Source organism: Erinaceus europaeus, chromosome 6 (assembly GCF_950295315.1).
Source record: "Erinaceus europaeus chromosome 6, mEriEur2.1, whole genome shotgun sequence".
Classification (NCBI taxonomy): Eukaryota; Metazoa; Chordata; class Mammalia; order Eulipotyphla; family Erinaceidae; genus Erinaceus; species Erinaceus europaeus.
Genome location: NC_080167.1, coordinates 17,068,902 through 17,090,884, shown reverse-complemented (window position 1 = coordinate 17,090,884; position 21,983 = coordinate 17,068,902). Strand labels below are relative to the sequence as shown.

General features: G+C 42.6%; 1 protein-coding gene across 7 annotated transcripts in view; it reads right to left on the bottom strand.

Moving 5' to 3' along the window:
• Positions 1 to 21,983, bottom strand: part of TCTN2 (tectonic family member 2) — a 33,235-nt gene that overhangs the window by 1,731 nt on the left and 9,521 nt on the right. For 5 of the 7 annotated variants that reach the window (XM_060193250.1, XM_060193253.1, XM_060193252.1 and 2 more), the window contains 11 exons: positions 18,608 to 18,804; positions 17,811 to 17,937; positions 15,711 to 15,852; positions 13,664 to 13,729; positions 10,263 to 10,397; positions 9,733 to 9,810; positions 5,994 to 6,074; positions 5,203 to 5,314; positions 4,072 to 4,178; positions 2,805 to 2,961; positions 1,185 to 1,310 (listed from right to left, as the gene is read on the bottom strand). In XM_060193250.1, the coding sequence (XP_060049233.1) occupies positions 1,185 to 1,310; positions 2,805 to 2,961; positions 4,072 to 4,178; positions 5,203 to 5,314; positions 5,994 to 6,074; positions 9,733 to 9,810; positions 10,263 to 10,397; positions 13,664 to 13,729; positions 15,711 to 15,852; positions 17,811 to 17,937; positions 18,608 to 18,804 (1,328 nt within the window). The remainder of the gene's footprint in view (positions 1 to 1,184; positions 1,311 to 2,804; positions 2,962 to 4,071; positions 4,179 to 5,202; positions 5,315 to 5,993; positions 6,075 to 9,732; positions 9,811 to 10,262; positions 10,398 to 13,663; positions 13,730 to 15,710; positions 15,853 to 17,810; positions 17,938 to 18,607; positions 18,805 to 21,983) is intronic. The other 2 variants (XM_060193255.1, XM_060193256.1) reach the window with 1 other exon arrangement.

Here is a 21,983-nt window from a genome sequence, read left to right as displayed (position 1 = left end):
AGCACACCTGGCTGTGCACACATATTACCATGTGGAAGGACCCAGGTTTGAGCACCCACTCCCCACCTACAAGGGCATCACTTCACAAGTAGTGAAGCAGGTCTACAGGTATCTATCTTTCTCTCTCCCTCTTTACCTCCCTTTCCCTTCTCAATTTCTCTCTTTTCTATCAATAAAATAGAAGGGGGGGGGAAGACCACTGGGAACAGGGGATTCTTAGTACTGGCACTGAGCCCCAGCAATAACCCTAGTGGCAATAAAGAAAAAAAATAGAAATAAATTTTATTCAGTCCAAGAGTGAAAAATTCAAGTCGGTACAAGACATGCCTATGTTAAAACAGGCTAAAGAGACCAAGAGATTAATAAATAGGGCTGGGGAAACAGCATAATGGTTATGGAAACAACTTTCAAGCCTGAGGCTCTGAGTTCCCAAGTTCAATCCCCAGCACCACCACAAGTCAGAGTTGAGCAGTGCTCTGACAGATTGGAAAAAAACAAAACCCTAAAATCTATGTTTTGTTTGTTTCTAATTGTTACCAGCGTTGTCGCTGAGGCTTGGTGCCAGCACTATGAATCCTCCCAGATGTCATCTTTTCCTTTTTCATTCTATTTTTTTATTTGACAGGACAGAGAAAAATTGAGAGGCATAGTCCGGAAAGTGGTGCAGTGGATAAAGTGTTGGACTTTTAAGCATAGGTCCTGAGTTCGATCCTCAGCAGCACATGTACCAGAGTGATGTCTGGTTCTTTCTCTCTCCTATCCCTCTCATTAATAAATAGATAAAATATTAAAAGAGAGATAGAGATCTTTTAAAAAGAAAAGAAAAAGGAAACAGAAGAGGGGAGGTAGAGAGGGTGGAAGATACACACCTGCAGGCCTGCTTCACCACTCATGAAGCGCCCCCTGCAGGTGGGGAGTTTGAATAGTAATGTGTGCTCATTTGGGTGCCACCACAGGCCCAGAAAACCTAGAATCTATGAAATGATCTCTACATTTAATTTTACAATCCTTTCTTGTATTGGATTTTTTTTTAATACAGGAACATGTACTAACATGTTCCTAAACAGTATTGGTGCCCTGAGCCTGTTTCTTTGAGCCAATGTGAAATTAAAAAGAAAAGGGAAAATATCTCTTACTTTTGAATACAGGTTTTTCTGCTTCCTAATAATGTCCTAACAGCTTACCTTGTAAGCGGAGGAGGCAGTTGCACAGGAATCTTGATGAACTGCACTGCTGCACTGACAGGGAATAGGTTGACCTTCTCCTCACAAGTAAGGCCACACTGGAACTGCCAGTTCACTGAGGAGAACCTGGGGGGGGGGGGGCAGGGGGAGGTTTGCCAGGCAGGCAGCATATGCACCACTCATTTCTGCTCTCTCACAAGCATCAGGTGTCCAGATGGAAGAATGTAAGCTGAAAAGCCCCCTTGGAGCAGCTCCTAATTTTCATGTGCTTCTTTTCACCTTTGTTTGTATTATTTCAGTGCTCAACAAAACAGCATTGAGAGGTGTGTTTGGTAGTTAACACTGTTAATGCTGTCACCTTTCTTCTGGGGGAATGGCCTGTCCAACTCCCAGTCGAAAGAGAAGAGAGCAACCTGATGTAGTGAGCCTAGCCAATCAGAGCTGCCTACTGCCCCAGAAAATGGGTCAGGAAGGAGCACCTGGCAGGAAGTAGACCAGTAAAAGTTTGCTTAGGCGTATTGGAGAAAAACAGCCAGCAGGTCTCTCTCTGTCTCTCGTCCTCTATATCTCCCCTTCCCTCTCAGTCTCTGACTGTCTATCCAATAAGTAAATAAATAAAGATAATATTTTTTTTAAAAAATAAGTTTAATTTAACTTAAAACGAGAGGTAAAGATGGGGAAGAGGCTCCCTCTTTCCTGCTGGGTTTGACTTTGGAGTTGCTGGTGTTCATCTTTGCTGTCTCTTCAGGAACAATTTCTGAGACTGAAGCCCACTCAAAGGAAAGAGGAAAGAGACGGAGAGAAAAAACCCGGATCAGATCATATGGGAACCACAAACCAGATGAACATTTGGAACTTGAGTCAGTAAACGTTTTGGCTTGAGTCAAAGTGTATAAATTGGGACTTTGTCACTTAAAACCACCAGTATCCTGAAATATAGATATCACAGCTCTTTTACAAGTGAGGAAACTGCAACTCTGCAGCTCTGCTCCAAGGTCACGTAGTTCAGAACCGGGAAAGCCATGTTTGACCTTACCTACCTGCAGTAAAACCCTAACCGTTGACAATAATAGTCCCTGTCACATCTCCCCCCGCGCCCCCCACACTTCCTGATCAGTCTGCTAATGATATTCAGAGTTTAAGGTTTAATTAACACTAAGTGGTCCTTATTCATCATTGCATCTTTCCACCAGTAGCTTGCAGCAGCCTCATACATCTAAGAATACAGTTTCTAACTATCCCATTTAGACATATAGTCACATTGTTTATAGTTGCAATTTATAAATAAACTACCAAAGTTCAGGCGAGGAGACAGCTCCCCTGGCAGAGTGTACATTTTACCATGCAAGACAGTCCAGACTTGAGTCTCCACAAACACCATGCACAGCACCAGGAAAGTCCCATGGTGTATTATTTCTCCTTCCCTTGTGTTTATCTCTCCCTCTCTATCTCAAAATTTTAAAAGGAAAAAGAGACTCTTCCAGGAGTAATGGGATTGTGCTAAGCCGCAAGAGGAAAGAAAACAATAAATAAATCATCAGATTCTAAGTGAGAGCACCCGCTCTTTGGCATGCGCTCGCCTTCCCTGACGCTCTGTAAACTACTGCCCACGTGCTGTACCTTGTCTCCACACCAAGGATTTCCTGCTGAGTAATCCCTTCCACTGCGCCAGCATCTGAGATGAGGATGCGGATGAGCAGCTGAGCAGGAACATCCAGGCAGGTGCCATTTGCGGTGTCGACAGCTGGGTCTGCACTGGAGTCAGGGGCCTCTGCACCTTGAATGGCGAGGTTAGAGTGTGCATTTGGAAAGAGTCACTCAAGCTTTCCTACAGTGCATGATCAAAAAAGAGAGGGAGGGAGGGACACGGTGGAAGGGACACCATTTCCTTTAGGAAGCACATTACTGTGGTTTTCATCTCTAACATGCTCCAGTTACTTATTGCTCCATAACTGTGGTGCCCCTTGTATTCAAAATATTTCCTTGTATATGAAATGTTGGGGAATTTTAACAGCCAGGACCCGTGCAATAACACCACACACCTATAGTTCAGTTCCCAGACCCCTCATTGATCTCCATCCAAGACTTTCACTTGTGAAGTCACTCCCCTGCAGGTAAGGAGCCAGGGGCTCAAACCGGGGTCCTTATGACATTCCTTGCACTTCACACCAAGTGCATTTAACCCACTACACTACCACCCAGCCCCATGTCTGGCTTCTTTTACTTAGCATCATGTTTCCTACCCCTTCCTCCCTTCCACCCTTCCTTCCTTCCTTCCTTCCTTCCTTCCTTCTTTCCTCCCTCCCTTGTTCCCTCCCTCTCTCCCTCCCTTCCTTTCTTTCTTTAATGTTTCTATACACCAGAGAGGAAAGAAGCACATGTGATGCTAAGGGTAAAACTCATCTACAGAATCCAATGCTTTACCCACTGCACTGCCTCCTGGGTCACATTTAACAAAACTGCTTTTATAAATTAGAAAGTCAATTCCCAATTACCCATATTCCTTACATTCAAAAATAGCAATGCAGTCTGAGATGCACAGAAAATCTTCAAACTTCATTTAGACTTCCTTTTATAAAGACTGTTAGCTGGTAAAGCAAATGGGCAATGTGAACTTCCTATTATTTCCTCTTAAAAAATAATAAATCTAACAGACTTGTCATTCATAATTAAATCAATTAAAAAAAACAGACACACAAATAAATAAATAAATAAATAAATAAGGCCTCCTAAGAGGTAAAATGTATGAAGAGTTAACCTCTAAACAAATGTCAGCTGGGCCACAGCAAAGAGAGAAGCTGCCAGGCAGGACTCCACTGCTACAACTGTCATGATGGAGTCACAACAGCCAAGTCACTTGAGTTACACAGATGTGGCTTTGACTTACGTATGATTTCCAACCAGTCATCACTCAGATCGTTGTAGTCAGAGTTGCCTCTCATCGCGACGTGAGTTGCTTGCACTAAAGAGTCAAGTTGTTCAAGAGTATTTTCCCTGCAAGAGAGTTAGACACTCAGCTAATGTCCTAATCAAAAACACTGGGCGGGGGGGACAGGGGCATAGAGATAGCTCAGTGGGTGAGGCACATGCCTTGACATGCATGCAGGAAGTTTTTTTCTGTCTTTCTCCCTCTCTACCACCCCCTCCTCTCTCAATTTCTCTCTGTCTTACCCAATAAAATGAAAAAAGTTGCCACCAGAAGCAGTGGATTTGTAGTGCTGGCACTGAGCCCCAGTGAGGCAAAAGAGAGAGAGAGAGAGGGAGAGACAGAGAGAGAAGACACCAAAAAACCACCCTACCATCCACAAGTTCCCTCTGGTGCTATCCATAGTGCTCCCATGCGATGCTACTAGCGCTCAAACCCAGGGCCTCATAGTTCATAAAGTGTTCCCTCAATTCACTAAGTATCTCCAGGCCTTTAAATGATAATCGTATCAACTGTGCCTGGTTTTGCCTTTTTTTTTAAAGGATCTTTTTTAACAGTTTTTTTAATTTTATTTATTTATTATCTTTATTTATTGGACAGAGACAGCCAGAAATCAAGAGAGAGGGGGGTGATAGAGAGGGAGAGAGACAGAAAGACACCTGCAGCCCTACTTCACCACTCATAAAGCTCCTGCAGGTGGAGACCGGGGGCTCGAACTCAGGTCCTTGAGCATTGTAATACATGCAATCAACCAGATGCACCACCACCCAGCCCCACCTTTTTTTTTTTAAATAGTTCTAGGAGTATTGGGTTCTACTGATCTAAGCTCAGCAGAGAAATTGCATAAATATGAACAAAATTCCTTCAGTCCCAAGAAAGAAGCTTATCTTCCCTTAAAATGATATTTGAATTGACTCAACATTTGCACTGGACCTTTGCACTTAATCATTATTCACCATCACTTGTACACACGTGTTTTGATTCTGACCTGTTCTTTTTTCTTTTCTCATTTGTATCTGGTATTTCATGTGGTGAGGTGATTTTGAGTAAACCACCCAAAAACACAGCTAAGTTCCTCAGTGAAGACCTTACCTGAGCTGAGTGCAGTTTTCATCAATCCCCACTTCTAGCAGGCATCCAGACAGGGCATTCTCTCCAAACAAAATGGGCCTGAAACTTGCTGATGTACACAAACCTCTGCCAGCTAGAAAACAAAAACAGCCCTCTTAACTAATTTTGCTCCATGAAAGTAAAGACTGACTTCACAGTTTTTCTTGAAATGAGGAAGAGAAGCTAATAAGTCAAGGCGAAGCTTCCAGCTTTCTAGAACTGAGGTCACTGTTACTCTGATCCTTTCAGAGGTGAACAAACACCTTTCTGCACTGACATCCCTGGACTAGGATCAATGGTTTATTCTGAGGATGAAGTGGCATACATTCTGGCAGGCATGAGTAATTACCAGTGCTTAGAATGAAGCTATTTTTATGTCTCTGATCAACACCAGCCTGGGCTACAGGCAAAAAAAATGACAAGGGCCCTCAAACCAAGGCCATAATGAAATCCTTCTCACTAGGAGCCAGCACTGCAGACACAAATAATGTTAATATAAAAAAAAAAAGTATGAGGGTGGAGTCACAGAGCTTTGGTGGTGGGTATGATAGAGAACTACACACTATAATCTTACAGTCCAGTAACCTATTGTTAATCACAAATAAAAAATGGAAAAAAAAAAAAAGTGTAGCAGCATTGAAAGTAAACCACCCCACCCCTGCTATTAACCAGCTGGGCCTTAAAGTAATTGATTCCTTGGTGATATTCAAAATATGGTACTATTTCCAATTCTTCTTTCCCAGAGGGCTAAGCATATTACCAGGCCAGATTACCTGGTTGCCAAAGGCGTAAAGTTGTAATGTTATCCATCCTGTTGGTATCCAGAGCCCGAACAGGCTTGCCAAGTTGGTAACCTAGACAAAAGCAACAAATGAGACTTGGCATGGTTCCTTCTAAAGGTCTCCTAACATGGGGAGCTCGAGTTCAGCAAGTGCTTGAAGGAGGAATGCCTAATGAAAGGAAATACATAAACATAGCTCTTTCAAAATTTCCTTGAGAACAAAGCAAGGTATCACCTTCATTCATTGTGTTTGCACACAAAAAAAGTCCCTTGCATGGTGCTTAAAATCAAATGTTAGGCCTGGGGAGACAGCATAATGGTTATGCAAAAGACTTTTATGCCTATGGCTCACGGTTTCCCAGCACCACCACAAATCAGAGTTGAGCAGTGGTTTTGGTCAGTCAGTCTCCTCCCACCCCCATTACATAAATAAGACATTTAAGAAAAATTTTTAATAAAAATCTTAAAAGTACAGAACAGGGGGAGGTCAGTCTTGGGTCTCACATGGGAAAAAGAACAGCGAGCTGCTGAGCAGGTAGTTAATAAGCGTCTCCTGACAGACTAAGTCCTTATCACTGGATAAACTATGACCCACATAGTCAACGACTGCCACCTCTCCAGATTCAAAGGAGGTCTCGAAACATTACATCAGGCTCAACCTGACGCTGTTGACTGGCTACGGAAGAAGGGCAAACGCTAGAAGAAGAAGAACTGGATAAACTAATCAGAGGAGCCAGTAATGGAAATGTGACCCAAAGAATCCTTTCAGTGGAGATATTTTTAAGTAAATTAACTTAGCTTCAGGGTCTGGTTTCGCGCCTGGTTCCACCTGGCTCTTATTACTCCAACTCAATGCTTCCTACTTTTTATTATGACAATGCTTATGTGTACTTAGAATTTAAAAGCAATACTATGAACACCAATATGGCCAATAGTTAAAATCAACAACTGTTCATATGTAACCATATTTACTTCAATAAATATTATATTTAATATATATTGGACCGAATCCAACAGGACCACTGGTCTACTTGAGGGCTCCACAACCAGAGACCAAGTCCGATCAGACTGCTGGTTGACCTGCAAGATATATATATATATATATATATAATATGAAGAGGGAGAGAAGGGGAGAAGGGATGGGGGGAGAGAGAGACAGAGAGAGATACAGAAAGAATGAAAAAGATCACATCACTGAAGCTTCCTTTAATGCACTTGGAGCCAGGCCTGAACCTGAGTTGCACACATGGTAAAGCAGTGCACTAACCCAGTGAGCTATTTTGTTCCACCCCATTCACACTTTAACCTCCTTTCAACCACTGCCCATCTGTGGTTTACAGTGGTGTAGGGGATTCAACATGGGACCTTGGAGCTATAGACATGAAAGTCTTTTTGCATAACCATTATGAATCTCCCCCATCTAGAACTGACTATTTTGTTCAATCTCTAGATCCAAAATACTGTGACACTGGCTATATTTTAAGTGTGCAACAGCAGCAACAGCAGCGGACCAGAGGCCAGCAGCTTGGGCAGCACAGCTACACTGATGTGCTAGGCACTGAAAGGAGTGAACAGTGAAGGGAAAAAAACAAATACACAGGGCTGGGTGGTGTCACACCCAGAAGAGTGCATGTGTTATGATGCATAAGGATACAGGTTCATACCTCCACTCCCCACCTGCAAGGGAGGAAGCTTCATGAGTGTTGGAGCAGTGGTACAGGTGTTTCTTTTTCTATTTCCCTCCTCTCATCCCTCCCACTCTACACAAAAATAAGATAAAATTTAAAAATAAAATAAAATAGAGACAAATACACATGGACAAGGAGATAACTCAATTGGTAGAATACAGGGTTTCAATGCCTAAGGCTCCTGGTTTGATCACAAGTGACAAGTGTACTGAAATGGTGCTCTGGCAGGTCTCTCTGTCTCTCTCTGTCAAGTGAAATTCTCTATCTCATATGAAGCACAGAAGAGCACATCTGGGGGCTGAGGGGGCAGCATATAATGGTTATGCAAATGACTTTTATAGCTGAGTTCTGAGGTTCCAGTACCACCATAAGCCAGAACTACGTAGTAACTCTGGTCTCTCTGTATCTTTCTTTTAAAAATATATATTTTTATTTATTTACTCATGAGAAAAATAGGAGGAAAGAGAGAAAGAACCAGACATCACTCTGGTACATGTGCTGCTGGGGATCGAACTCATGACCTCTTGCTTGAGTGTACAATGTTTTATCCACTGCACCACATCCCGGACCACATTCTCTTCTGTATCTCTATCATTAAAATAAAATAAACAGGGAGTCAGGCAGTAGCACAGCAGGTTAAGCGCAGGTGGCGCAAAGTGCAAGGACTGGCGTAAGGATCCAGGTTTGAGCCCCCAGCTCCCCACATGCAGGGGAGTCGCTTCACAAGCAGTGAAGCAGGTCTGCAAGTGTTTATCTTTCTCTCCCCATCTTCCCCTCCTCTCTCCATTTCTCTATGTCCTACCCAACACAATAACATCAATAACAACAACAATAATAACTACAACAATAAAATGACAAGGGCAATAGAAGGGAATAAATAAATAAATATTTAAAAATAGATAAATAGATAAAAATAGATAAAGTTAAAAAAATAGATAAAGTTAAAAGAAAGAGTCAGCTAGTGGCACATCTAGTTGAGAACACATATCATCATGCACAAGGATCTGGGTTAAACCCATCTGCAGAGGGAAAGCTTCATGAGCAGGAAGCAGTGCTGCAGATGTCTCTTTATCTCTCCCTCTCTATCTTCCCCTTCCCTCTTGATTTCTGGCAGCCTCTACCCAATAAATAAAGATAATAAAAAAATTAAAAGGGAGTTTGGTGGTAGTGCAGTGGGTTAAGCGTAGGTGCGCAAAGCACAAGGACAGGCGTAGTTGGAGCCCCCGGCTCCCCACTTGCAGGGGAGTCACTTCACAGGCAGTGAAGCAGGTCTACAGGTGTCTGTCTTTCTCTCCTCCTTTCTGTCTTCCCCTCCTCTCTCCATTTCTCTCTGTCCTATCCAACAACGACGACATCAATAACAACAACAGTAATAACTACAACAACAAGGGCAACAAAAGGGAATAAATAAATAATTTTTTTAATTAAGAAAAAAGGAGAGAAGTGATCTTTTGAGGGAAAATAGTCCATTTTACCATCATTTTAAGTACACTACCTCTTTAAAAAAAAAGTTAAAAAAGAACATTTTGGGGAGTCGGGCAGTAGCGCAGTGAGTTAAGCGCAGGTGGCACAAAACACAAGGACGAGCATAAGGATCCCAGTTCAAGCTCCCGGCTCCCCCTCTGCAGGGGAGTCACTTCACAAGCAGTGAAGCAGGTCTGCAGGTGTCTGTCTTTCTCTCCCCCTTTCTGTCTTCCCCTCCTCTCTCCATTTCTCTCTGTTCTACCCAACAATGACATCAATAACAGAAACAATTATAACTACAGCAATAAAACAACAAGAGCAACAAAAGGGAATAAATAAATAAATGTTAAAAAAAATTTTTTTAAAAAGAACACTTTGTTTTGTAACAACTTGCTACTACAACTGACATTTCATGTTAAGGGAAAAAAGAATCAAGTCGTTGTCAGAAAAAAAAATACAGGGTTTAAAAGAGAAAGTCAGAATCGCAACCTAAAGTTGGCATTACTATAGTCACTATTGGGGCTATAGGGATGTTGAACTAAAGTTTTCAAGATAAGTGACTAACATATACTATCATACCTGGATTTCCAGATGATTCCTTTTCATTGCCACTGTTATGACTTAAAAATTTTACTGTAAATCTCTGTGTCAAGATTCCTAGATGAAGAAGTAAGAATATAATGTGTACCATTTTAATAGGAAGACAAATCATCACAGTATTATCCCTTGAATTTTGTCTGGCAAGAAGAAATACTACCCTTTTAATTAAATCACAAGTACATATAAGAAACAAGTCTGTCTTCATTGTGTTATGAGAATCTTTATTATATTTTTTATCATCTTTATTTATTTATTTATTGGATAGAGACAGCTAGAAATTGAGAGGATAGGGTTGACAGAGAGGGAGAGAGATAGACACAACACTGCTTCACCACTCGCAAGGCTTTCTCCCTGCAGGTGGGGACAGGGGCTTGAACCCTGGTCCTCGAGCACTGTAACATATCTGCTGAACCAGGTATGCTATCACCCAGCCCCAACTATGAGAATCTTAAAGAAAGAAAAAAGATACTGTGAACTGAAAGCATTCTTAATACCCTTAACAAAATTACCTTTCTGATTGGTGTTAACTTCTGCCCTGATAATTCGGACATTTATTTCACTGATTGTATTATTATCCCATCTGAAAATATAATGTTCTTCCACAGTCACATTTCTGGAGGCTGATCCAATACTTAAAATTGTTTCTGCAAGTAAAATGATACTATCACAAATTATCTCAACCTGGGGGACCTCCCTGAGACCCCCATCTGCTCTGCCTCCCCAGCTTCCCAGACAGTAGGGCCATTACTTTCTGAGAGAAGCGCCAGCTGCCTCCTCTGCCACTATGACATCTTGAGTGAGGTTTATTCTTTCCCCTCTACTTCTGTATCCCTGGCACTTGGTTCAGAGCTGTTAAGGGGCTCACACTTGGTAAAATGTCTGTACAATGACAGCTCGTAAAGGGTTCCTTCCATAAGCACAGAAGCCCTGCTAACTTCACTTTTTTTTTCCCTTTTGTTGCCCTTGTTTTTCATTGTTGTTGTTATTGACGTCGTCATTGTTGGATAGAACAGAGAGAAATGGAGAGAGAGGGAGAGAAAGATAGACACCTGCAGACCTGCTTCACCACCTGTGAAGCGACTCCCCTGCAGGTGGGGAGCCAGGGGCTTAAACCGGGGTGCTTAGGCCGTCCTTTCACTTCATGCCACGTGTGCTTGACCCGCTGTGCTAATGCCCCACTTCTGCTAGTTCACTTTTATACTGTGGGTATTCAACCAGTGTGAGATGTGGTAAAGAATGTGAGGGGGGCCAGGGGGTGGCACACCTGGTTAAGTGCCATAGTACAATGCATAAGGCCTATGCAAGGACCCGGGTTGGAGCCCCAGCTACCCAACTACAAGGGGGACGTCCTGTGAGTTGTGAAGCAGGTCTGCAGGTGTCTATATTTTGCTCCTTCTATTATCTCTCAATTTCTCTGCCCTATCTAATATTAAAAAAAAAAAAAAATTGGGGGTTGGGCAGTAGCGCAGCGGGTTAAGCGCACGTGGCACAAAGCATAAGGACCAGAATAAGGATCTCAGTTGAAGCCCCCCCATCCCCTTCACAGGCAGTGAAGCAGGTCTGCAGGTGTCTATCTTTCTCTCCCTCTCTCTGTCTTCCCCTCATCTCTCCATTTCTCTCTGCTCTAGCCAACACAACGACATCAATAACAACAATAACTACAAAAAAAAAAAAAAATCCCCACCTGCAGGGGGAAAGCTTTGAGAGTAGTGAAGCAGGGCTGCAGCTGTCTCTCTGTCTCTCTCCCTCTCTATCTCCCCCTTCCCTCTAGATTTCTGGCTATTTTTATTCAATAAATAAAGATAGTAAATTTTTTTTAAAAAATGGCCACTGGGAATGGTAAATTCGTAACACCAGCACTGAACCCCAATGATAACAATAAAAAGGGGATGATGGGGATAGATAGTATAATAGTTATGCAAAAAGACCCTCATGCTTGAGGCTCTGAAGTCCCAGGTTCAGTTCCTACCCCCCCACCCCCCATCACCATAAGCCAGAGCCAATCAATGCTCTGGTAAAATAAATAAATAAATAAATAACTGAAAACCCCATTAAAATTAAAAAAAAAAAAACCTAAAACTTAACCCAGGACTGTGAAGGAACCAGTCAAGGTCACAGGTATGAATCTGAAGCCAAGCAAGAAATGAACAGGAAAATCTTCTTCTATGTTAAACCTCCTTAAACTCTTCATGGAAATGCATTTACCAGTGTGTTGCAGCAAAGTAACAGACTCTGTGGTGGAGGGAGGGCTCAGGTGCTACAACATGACGGCAGAGAAGGACCTACAGGGGGTTGAATTGCTATGTGGAAAACTTGGAAATGTCACACACGTACAATTTACTGTATTTTACTACTGAGTGTAAACCATTAATCCCCCAATAAAGAAAAAAGAAAAAAAGAAAATGTGCTTTACTCTGGGATTATTTATTTCTTGCAAGAAATGGTATACTCTATCCTACACCTGAGGAAGATGAGTCCTGATGTTGGGGCAGCTTGGAACGTTCCTACTCATGACCACAGAATGTGAGCTCAGATCTACAGGGATGCAGAGGTCACATAGGCTCCTATTCTAAATATGGGCCCCAGACCACATCAAATCGATGGAGTTTATAGTCAACAATACTTATACACCTTTCCCATATTTGAGAGCTACTCTTTCCCTGATCCAGCTTTCTGGTCCTTTTTCCAGCCATGACATCATCTCCCCAGACAATAACTTGGATCCACCTGCATATCAGATTTCAGGCTCAGGGAAAAAAAGAAAAAGAAAAAAAAACTAGTATAGCCACAGGCCCTTTGGAATATAACTAAAATATGCCTACTAGCTATCTACAAAGCAGAGACCCCCGCAACTCTTCATCTGCACTACTCCTGCCTTTAGGCTCATGATTAGTCAACAGTTTGTTTGGCTTTATACGTTAACTCTCCTTTCAGCCACCAGGTTCCAGTGCTAGCATGATGCCAACCAGGCTTCCCTGGACAGACAACCCCACCAATGTGTCCTGGAGCTCCACTTCCCCAGAGCCCTTCCCACTAGGGAAAGAGAGAGGCAGGCTGGGAGTATGGATCAATGTCCATGTTCAACAGAGAAGCAATGACAGAAGCCAGACCTTCCACCTTCTGCATCTCACAATGACCTTGGGCCCATACTCCCAAAGGGTTAAAGAATAGGAAAGCTGGAGAGTTGGGTAGTAGCACAGCGGGTTAACTGCACATGGTGCAAAGAAAAAGGACTGGAGTAAGGATCCTGGTTCAAGCCCCCGGCTCCCCACCTGTATGAGAGTTGCTTCGCAGGCAGTGAAGCAGGTCTGCAGGTGTCTGTCTTTCTCTTCCCCTCTCTGTCTCCTCCTCTCTCCATTTCTCTGTCCTATCCAACAACAGTGACATCAATAACAATAATAAAACAACAAAGGCAACAAAAGGGAATAAAATAAATATTTTAAAAAAAGACTAGGAAAGCTATCAGGGGAGGGGATGGGATACCGAGTTCTGGTGGTGGGAATTGTGTCGAGTTGTACCCCTCTTATCCTACGGTTTTGTCAGTGTTTCCTTTTTATAAATAAAAATAAATAAATAAATAAATAAATAAATAAAATACTTGTGTTGGTGGGCCAGGCAGTAGCACAGCAGGTTAAACGCACATGGTGCCAAGTGCAAGGACCAACGTAAAGATCCCTGCTCCCTACCTGTAGGGGAGCCACTTCACAGGCAGTGAAGCAGGTCTGCAGGTGTCTATCTTTCTCCCTCTGTCTTCTCCTCCTCTCTCAATCTCTCTGTCCTATCCAATAATAACAGCAATGGCAACAATAACAAGGGCAACAAAATTGGGAAAATGGCCTCCAGGAGCAGGGGATATATAGTGCAGGCACCAAGCCCCAGCAATAACTCTGGAGACAAAAAAAGAAAATACCTGTGTTGGTGATGAATTTGTCCAGGTTGAATGTGTCTTCATAGATTACTTTGGGTGTGACTGTACCTAAAGAGAGACACAGATGAACTTGTGTAGGACCAGATAGCCCAACATGACCACATTTAATCTTGTGAAAGCTTATCAAGCACACATGGTGACTTGCTTGCCCTATGTTTCAACTACAGAACTGTCTCAGCCCCAAGCATCACTGTTCTCAGCACCTAACTATAATCGAGAACCTCTCAAGTTGATAAATAGTAATCTGGAGTCATTCTCGTGTGAGAATGAAGATGCAGTGCAGGCTGGTGGGAATGTAAAATGGTACAGTCACTCTAGAAAACAGTGCAGTGGTTCTTCAGAAAAGTAAATTGTCAGGGGCCGGGCAGTGGTGCACCTGGCTGAGTGCACGTTATAGTACACAAGGACCTAAGTTCAAGCTCCCATTCCCCATCTGCAGGAGGGAAGCTTTGAGAGTAGTGAAGCAGTGCTGCAGGTGTCTCTTTCTTTCCCTCTCTCTCTCTCTCTCTCTCTCTCTACCCCTTCCTCTCAATTTCTGGCTGTCTCTACCCAATAAATAAAGATAATAAAATATTTTTTTAAAAAGTAAACTGTTATAAACTCAGCAATTCTACCTCAAAGTATATAGACCCAAGAGAATGAAACATTTATGTTGTTTTCTCTGGGCTGGCTTCACAGGCGGGTAACAGACGACCAGGGACACACGGCTGAGCGAAGAAGCAGTATTTCTTTATTCACGAGCGAACGGTTCAAAAAACTAATCTAATCTAATCACAACCCCATTCTGTCTTGCATCTTTCTCCTCCAGCGGCAGTGTCCGGAACCAAGGAAGTATGTAGGATGGGAGGCGGGGAGAAGCAAGAAGCTCGAAAAGGCAAAGACTAAACCAAGATCTCCCGGAGGCAGGGGGAGTGAGAACAAACCAACATAACAGAATGACCATGTAAATAGACCACAACATCAAGCAATGTAACAGAAGGGATCCCAGAAGCAGAACTAGAAGCATATCAACACATCCATGTCCACTCAGACATTTGTACTCTCAGTACAGCTGCACAATTACTAAAGCCAATAGCTGGAAGAAACCCAGATGGCCATCAATTAGTGGATAACAGTGTAACAGAGCCATCCAATGTAATATGGCCTAGGTGTAAAAAATAATGACTTCTGGTGGCCCAGCAGGTTAAGTGCACATTGCATGAAGCATAGGGACCGGCGGAAAGATCCTGGTTCAAACCCCCGGCTCCTCACCTGCAGGGCAGTTGCTTCACAGGTGGTGAAGCAGGTCTGCAGGTGTCTATCTTTCTCTCCCCCTCTCTGTCTTCCCCTCCTCTCTCCATTTCTCTCTGTCCTATCCAACAACAATGACAACAATGGTAACTACAACAACAACAACAAAAAAGAAACGACAAGGGCAACAAAAATGAATAAATAAGTAAATTTTAAAAATTTTTAAATAAAATAATAGACAGTTCACCCAATACAGCATACTCACTGCTGTGCATGAGACCCTGGGTTTGGGCCCCAGCACCACGTGGGAGCACCATGAACAAAACATAAGGGAGCTACATGGAGCTACTAGCCTCTGCCTGTCAGTCTCTCACTCCCTCCTTAGTCTCTCAAAAGAATATACAATAATGTGGGCAGCAGTACTGTGTATACACAGAGCCCTGGTGTAGCTAAAAGGAAAAAAGAAAAAGTAAAATCTTGTTAATTTTTTAATAGATAAAAATCTGCAATATTGTTGCCTGGGGAAACCAGAGATTACATAGAAAGCTTACCACTATTAGTTTTTGAGTTACAAAAATAAAAGCTGTACTAAATGCCACTGAACTGTACACAACATTTGAATGTCATTAGTGGTGAATCTTGCTAAAGAACTGAACTTTCTCCAAAGAAAACACCTTCCTTCACTGGCAATCAAAATATAGTACTTTCAGCTGCTCTAGCAGGAGCGATTCATAAACCCAGGTAGTCATAGACCACCTTAACACTCAGGTCTGTGTTCTCTGTTCAGAGGATAAGCTACCTCTCAGAGCGTCGTTCTTTATCTTCATGTTGAAGATCCTGTCCTGTACTTGGTAGGCATCCAAATCAGTGATGCACTGAACATCAACACTCTGCAGGAATGCCACCGGAGCGTTCTGCATGCACTGCCCATTAAGGGACACCTGCAGGAAGAGAAAATCCCAATGAGAAACTCTTCATCCAGGAAAAATGGAGCAGCCACTTGTAAAAACACTCCTGTTAGTGCGCAAGTTTCAACACCGACTAACTCACTGGCTGGTTGACCAACTTCAGTGAAATAGCTAGGGAATTTGCTAATCAACGTGGAAATGACTGGGTGAAAAGTCATGGGAAGTCATCTTTTTTTTTTTTAATTTTTTTTATATTTATTTATTTATTCCCTTTTGTTGCCTTGTTTTATTGTTGTAGTTATTATTGTTGTTGTCGTTGTTGGGTAGGACAGAGAGAAATGGAGAGAGGAGGGGAAGGCAGAGAGGAGGAGAGAAAGATAGACACCTGCAGACCTGCTTCACCGCCTGTGAAGCGACTCCCCTGCAGGTGGGGAGCCAGGGTTCGAATCCAGATCCTTATGCCGGTCCTTGTGCTTTGCGCCACCTGCGCTTAGCCCGCTGCACTACAGCCCAACTCCCGGGAAGTCATCTTTAATAGAAGCAAAGAAGATCCCCCCTTCCTCCATTTATTTAGCTGAAACAATCAATATTTTTTCTCCCCCTTATTAAAACCAGATTTCTGTTAAAGCCATAAACATGGATTTGTATGGTTAAGAGAAATCATTTAGCCTCTCATATTTTCTTCTAACAAATATTTTTCTTTGCAAATTAAAATTTTTTATTATTTATTTTCCCTTTTGTTGCCCTTATTGTTTTATTGTTGTAGTTATTATTGTTGTTGTTATTGATGTCATCATTGTTGGATAGGACAGAGAGAAATGGAGAGGAGGGGAGGAGGGGGTAGAGAAAGATAGACACCTGCAGATGTGCTTCACCACCTGTGAAGCAACTCCCCTGCAGGTGGAGAGCAGGGGCTTGAACCGGGATCCTTAAGCCGGTCCTTGCACTTTGCACCACATGCGCTTAACCCGCTGCGCTACCACCCGACTCCGTTTATTTGTTTTGTTTTTGATATTTATTTATTTCCCCTTTTGTTGCCCTTGTTTTATTGTTGTAGTTATTATTGTTGTTGTTACTGATGTCTGTTGGATAGGACAGAGATAATTGGAGAGAGGAAGGGAAGACAGAGGGGGAGAGAAAGATAAACACCTGCAGACCTGCTTCACTGCTTGTGAAGCGACTCCCCTGCAGGTGGGGAGCCGGGGGCTCGGACTGGGATCCTTATGCCTGTCCTTGAGCTTTGCGTCACCTGCACTTAACCCTTTGCACCACCAGGGTGGGGGAAGAACAACAGCATTACACTGGCACACATGATGCCAGGGATCAACTGAGATCTCCTGCTTAAGATCCCAACACTTTACCAAACATAGTATGGCCCACATATTTTGGTATATGTGTTTTCACTTTTCTTGAATAAAGCTTAAAAAATTCTGGAAAAGAAACAAAAAAGGGGGGTGATCAAATATATTGTCCACTGTACCATTTCCTGGGCCAATAGGCCCTGTGCATGACAGCCTACTGCTTTCTCCACTGGGCCACATCCCAGGCAACTGGGGGCTAACTTTTTTTTTATAGTAATTGATGGGTATTATTATTTTGCCTCCAGGGTTATTGCTGGGGCTCAGTGCCTGCATTATGAATCCACTGCTCCTGGAGGCCATTTTTCCCATTTTGTGGCCCTTGCTTGTTACCCTTGTTGTTGTAGTTATTATTATTGTTGTCATTGCTGTTGCTGTTGCCGGATAGGACAGAGAGAAATCAAGAGAGGAGGGGAGCCAGAGAGGGTGAGAGAAAGACAGACACCTACAGACCTGCTTTACTGCTGCAGGTGGGGAGCCGGGGGCTCAAAATGGGAACCTTGAGCTTTGCGCCATGTGCGCTTAACCTGCTGCGTTCCCGCCGACCCCCTATTTTTTTAAGAACCAATATGAATTAATAATAGGCAGGAAAAATAAGGAGTGGCTCTAGAATATTAACATTAAAATCATTACCTGTGGAATAGTCAAATATGTCTTATTTACAGTCATAATTGGGTCTCCTTGCTTATATCCAAAGTCTGACAAGTCTTTCAAATCAGTGTGCACATACACTTCAAAGGACGTATGTCGCCCAGGAGAACTGAAAATCACATAGAAAATTTGTCACTAATATTCTCAGCTATAATCTGTCAAAAAATATTTTTTGAATTACAAAAATATTACTCATACTAAGTGCCGCTGAATAGTACACTTGAATGTGATAGGCTATTACAAGAATATTCAAAATAATGATGCTAATAATAATGTTGTAAATCTTCAACTATAAAGAAAAATAAATTACAGAAACTGAAAGTCTCATAGATACCCATCTTATAACTATGTGTAGTAGTAATCAATTTATTTTCTTTTTTATAACTCTTTTTTATATTTATTTATTTATTATTTGAAAGAGACAGACAGAAATGAGAAGGGATGGGAAGATAGAAACGAAAAGAGACAGAGACACCTGCAGCCCTACTTCGCCACTCATGAAACATTCCCCCTGCAGGTGAGGACCAGGGGCTTGAACCTGGATCCTTGCACACTGTAATGTGTGCACTTAACCAGGTGCACCACCACCTGGCCCCCAATCAATTTATTTTCAATATGCCCAGTTCTTTCAAATACTTAGCACACAGTAAACTAGGTGAGCTTTAGAATGGATTGGTTTCCATGCAGGCCTCCAGAGAGGTCCTGTGAAAAACATGGCTCACACTCATGGCCCACGTTGGAGGGTCAGCTCAGCATGTGGCCTCAGTACAGACACTTACAGGGCCCCATGGTAGAAGTAGCCGAGGAAGGGTGAGTTGTCCGGTGGGGACTGCACACACAGGAAGGGAAACCAGGCCTGGGCTGAGGGAGGTGGCTGCTCAGAGCAGAGCTGATCAAAAGGAGGATTGACGTCGCCTCCAAAAACACCAGTGAAACAGGACTCTCTGAACAGCTCTCTTAAATCTGATGAGCATTCCTTGAAAGAAAATGTGAAGAAGCAGTGAGAATGCACAGACTGGCTGTGTGGGCAGCAGAGTGCTAGTGCCTTGACGCCTCGGGACGCCCCCCCGGGAAACAAGACATGAACAATCTCCACGCAGCCTAACAGTGCTCTGTGCCCATGAGTGAAATTACCCTAGAATTGTAGTCAATTCCCTCTCAGTCTGCAAGTCAGGCTCACACCTTTCAGGGTGCCACATCTTTACTAGGGACATATGGTGTACCCACAAAAGCTATAAAGGAAACGTAAAGTGAAGTCAGCTCCAAAGAAGAATAAAGCAGAGCAAACTTCCCTTTTCAGCTGTCATCACCATTCAAAATCCCCAGCCCAGCAAAACCTGAGCACAGCCCACAGCCCACAGCCCACAAGAATTCTTCATTTAAAGTAGGGCACAAAGTAAAAACCCTGTGGTGAGGGGGAGGGTGGACATGCGGCTTCCTGGGCAGGTGGGGGGTGGAGGTAGGTGAGTGGGATGGGACACAGTCTTTTGGTGGTGGGAATGGTGTTTATGTACACTCCTAGTAAAGTGTAGTCATATAAATCACTAGTTAATTAATATGAGAGGGGGAAATTAATTGTATGTCTCAAAGTTTTTAAAACAGACTGAGTCTTTTTAATATATAGGCTGTGTATTTGATATGCGGACTCTCTCAAAAGCCTAGACCAAGTAGATCAGAAGCAACCAGTGGCACAGCTATATACAAGATACTGGGTACTGTACAGCAAACCCTAACAAAAGGACTTTTCAAAGTTAACCCAATTACCAAATAATGTGATGATAACATTAACTATCGATTGTCTTTTTGAACCCTAAGACAGCAGGAACCTCACATCTCCACTATAGAGCCTCTACTTCCCCCAGTCCTGGAACCTTAGGATAGGGCCCACTTTCCCACATGCCTCTCCCAATCCATATCAAATAATATTGCATCTGCCGATCCCAACCTAATCAACGCAACGATTGCCCCCTCAACATGCTTCAGCTCGGACTGTGTCCAGAGACTTCACGTGTGGAATGACAACCCTTCAGCTTCATTACTCGGGTGAGACCTTTCCTTTCATAGTATTCTCTAATTCCATCCCAGGTGGTTCACTTTCTAACAAAATCCCAAAACCTAGATATAGACCAGGTTCTGTGAGAGAGAGCATATGTTCACACGTATCCATAAACTAGGGCAAAATATATACCTGAAAGCAGAAGTACACTAGAGTTTGCAGTGAGTACCCCCCCAACACTTCCTCTCCACTATCCCAACCTTTGGGTCCATGATTGCTCAACAATTTGTTTGGCTTTGTATGTTAACTCTCTTTTCAGCCACCAGGTTCCAGAAGCCATCAGGATGCCAGCCAGGCTTCCCTGGACTGAAGACCCCACCAATATGTCCTGGAGCTCTGCTTCCCCAGAGACCCACCCTACTAGGGAAAGAGAGAGGCAGACTGGGAGTATGGACTGATCAGTCAATGCCCATGTTCAGCGGAGAAGCAATTACAGAAGCTAGACCTTCCACCTTCTGCAACCCACAACGACCCTGGGTCCATGCTCCCAGAGGGATAGAGAATGGGAAAGCTATTGGGGAGGGGATGGGATATGGAGATTGGGTGGTGGGAATTGTGTGGAGTTGTACCCCTCCTACCCTATGGTTTTGTTAATTTATCCTTTCTTAAATAAAAAATAAATTTAAAAAAATAAAAAATAAATTTAAAAAAATTCTTAATTTTTGGCATATTGAATCAAAGTAAAAGACACTGGGGGGGGGGGGGGAGAATACAGATCCAAGAAGGATGACAGAGGACCTAGTTGGGGTTGTATTGTTATATGGAAAATTAGGAAATGTTATGCATGTACAAACTATTGTATTTACTGTTGAATGTAAAACATTAATAAAAAGGGAATAAATAAATATTTTAAAAATTTCTTAATTTAACCTAAGGACTGGATTGTAACATGACTCATTAATGTCACCAAGAAACAGCATTATACACGCATTCATTGATTCATCTCTAGTTTTCCTTGCTTCACAAAAGACTGAGAGAGTTAAAGATAAATAGATCTAATTCTATTTAGATCTAATTGTTTATTGAAGGTCAAAAGTAAATGATGTCTCCTGTAAACCATTAATCCCCCAATTAAGAAATTCAAAAAAAGCAAATATGTCTTTTTTAATTTATTTATTTGTGAGAGAGAGAGAGAGAGAGAGAAGAAGACAGAAAATTAGAGAATCACTCTGGCAGAGGTGATACTGGGGATCAAACTTTGGACCTCACTGTGCCACCTGATGTCTTGTAGTATTATTATTGTTATTATTATTATTATTATTATTATAAGAATTTTAGAGCATCTGGATGAGTAGTTTGGATTAGGGGTTGCTCCTGAGGTGGTTGTCAGGAATTTATTTTTCTTTAAAGATTTATTTTACTTTATTTCACAAGAGAGAGACATACTAAGAGAGAGAGAGAGAGAGACAAAAAAAAGAGCATCACTCTGGTACCTGCAAAGCCAGGGATTGAATTCAGGACCTCATGTTCGACACCCTGACACTTTATCCACTGCACCACCTCCTGACTACATGATGTCATATATATACAGATGGACAGACAAAAAAAATTGAGGGGGAGACGGAGAGGGGGAGACGACACCTGCAGCCCTGCTTCACCACTCACAAACCTCTCCCCCTGCTGGTGGGGATCAGGGGCTTGAGCCTGGGTACTTGTTTTAAACAAGACCCATTAAGGAGCTGAGAGCTAGCAGGCAGGATGTCTGCCTTGCCATGTTTGTGACCCAGCCTCAAGTCCCACAAGCACACAGAAGAGCCATAGAAGTGGGAGAAACTCTGGTTCTATGGCCTATGGTCTCTCCCTCTCTCCTTGTCTCTTTCTCTCATCTGAAATAGAAATAGAAAAAAGATCCTGGGTCTCCCAAAGGGGAAAAAAAAAAAAAAAAAAAAGGAGGGTTCAAGAAGAGGAAAAGACAGAGGAGGAGGAAGAAGAAGAAGAATTTAAAAAAATTCAAACATGATTACATCTGCAGTGGTAAGCTGCAATTATCTGAAGACCTGCTGAACCAGATGAGACTCATGTTGGTGAGTTCAGATAAATATCATAGATACAAGTTGAGAAGTCAGTGAGAGGGTACAGTTATGAAGTCTGGGAAAAAG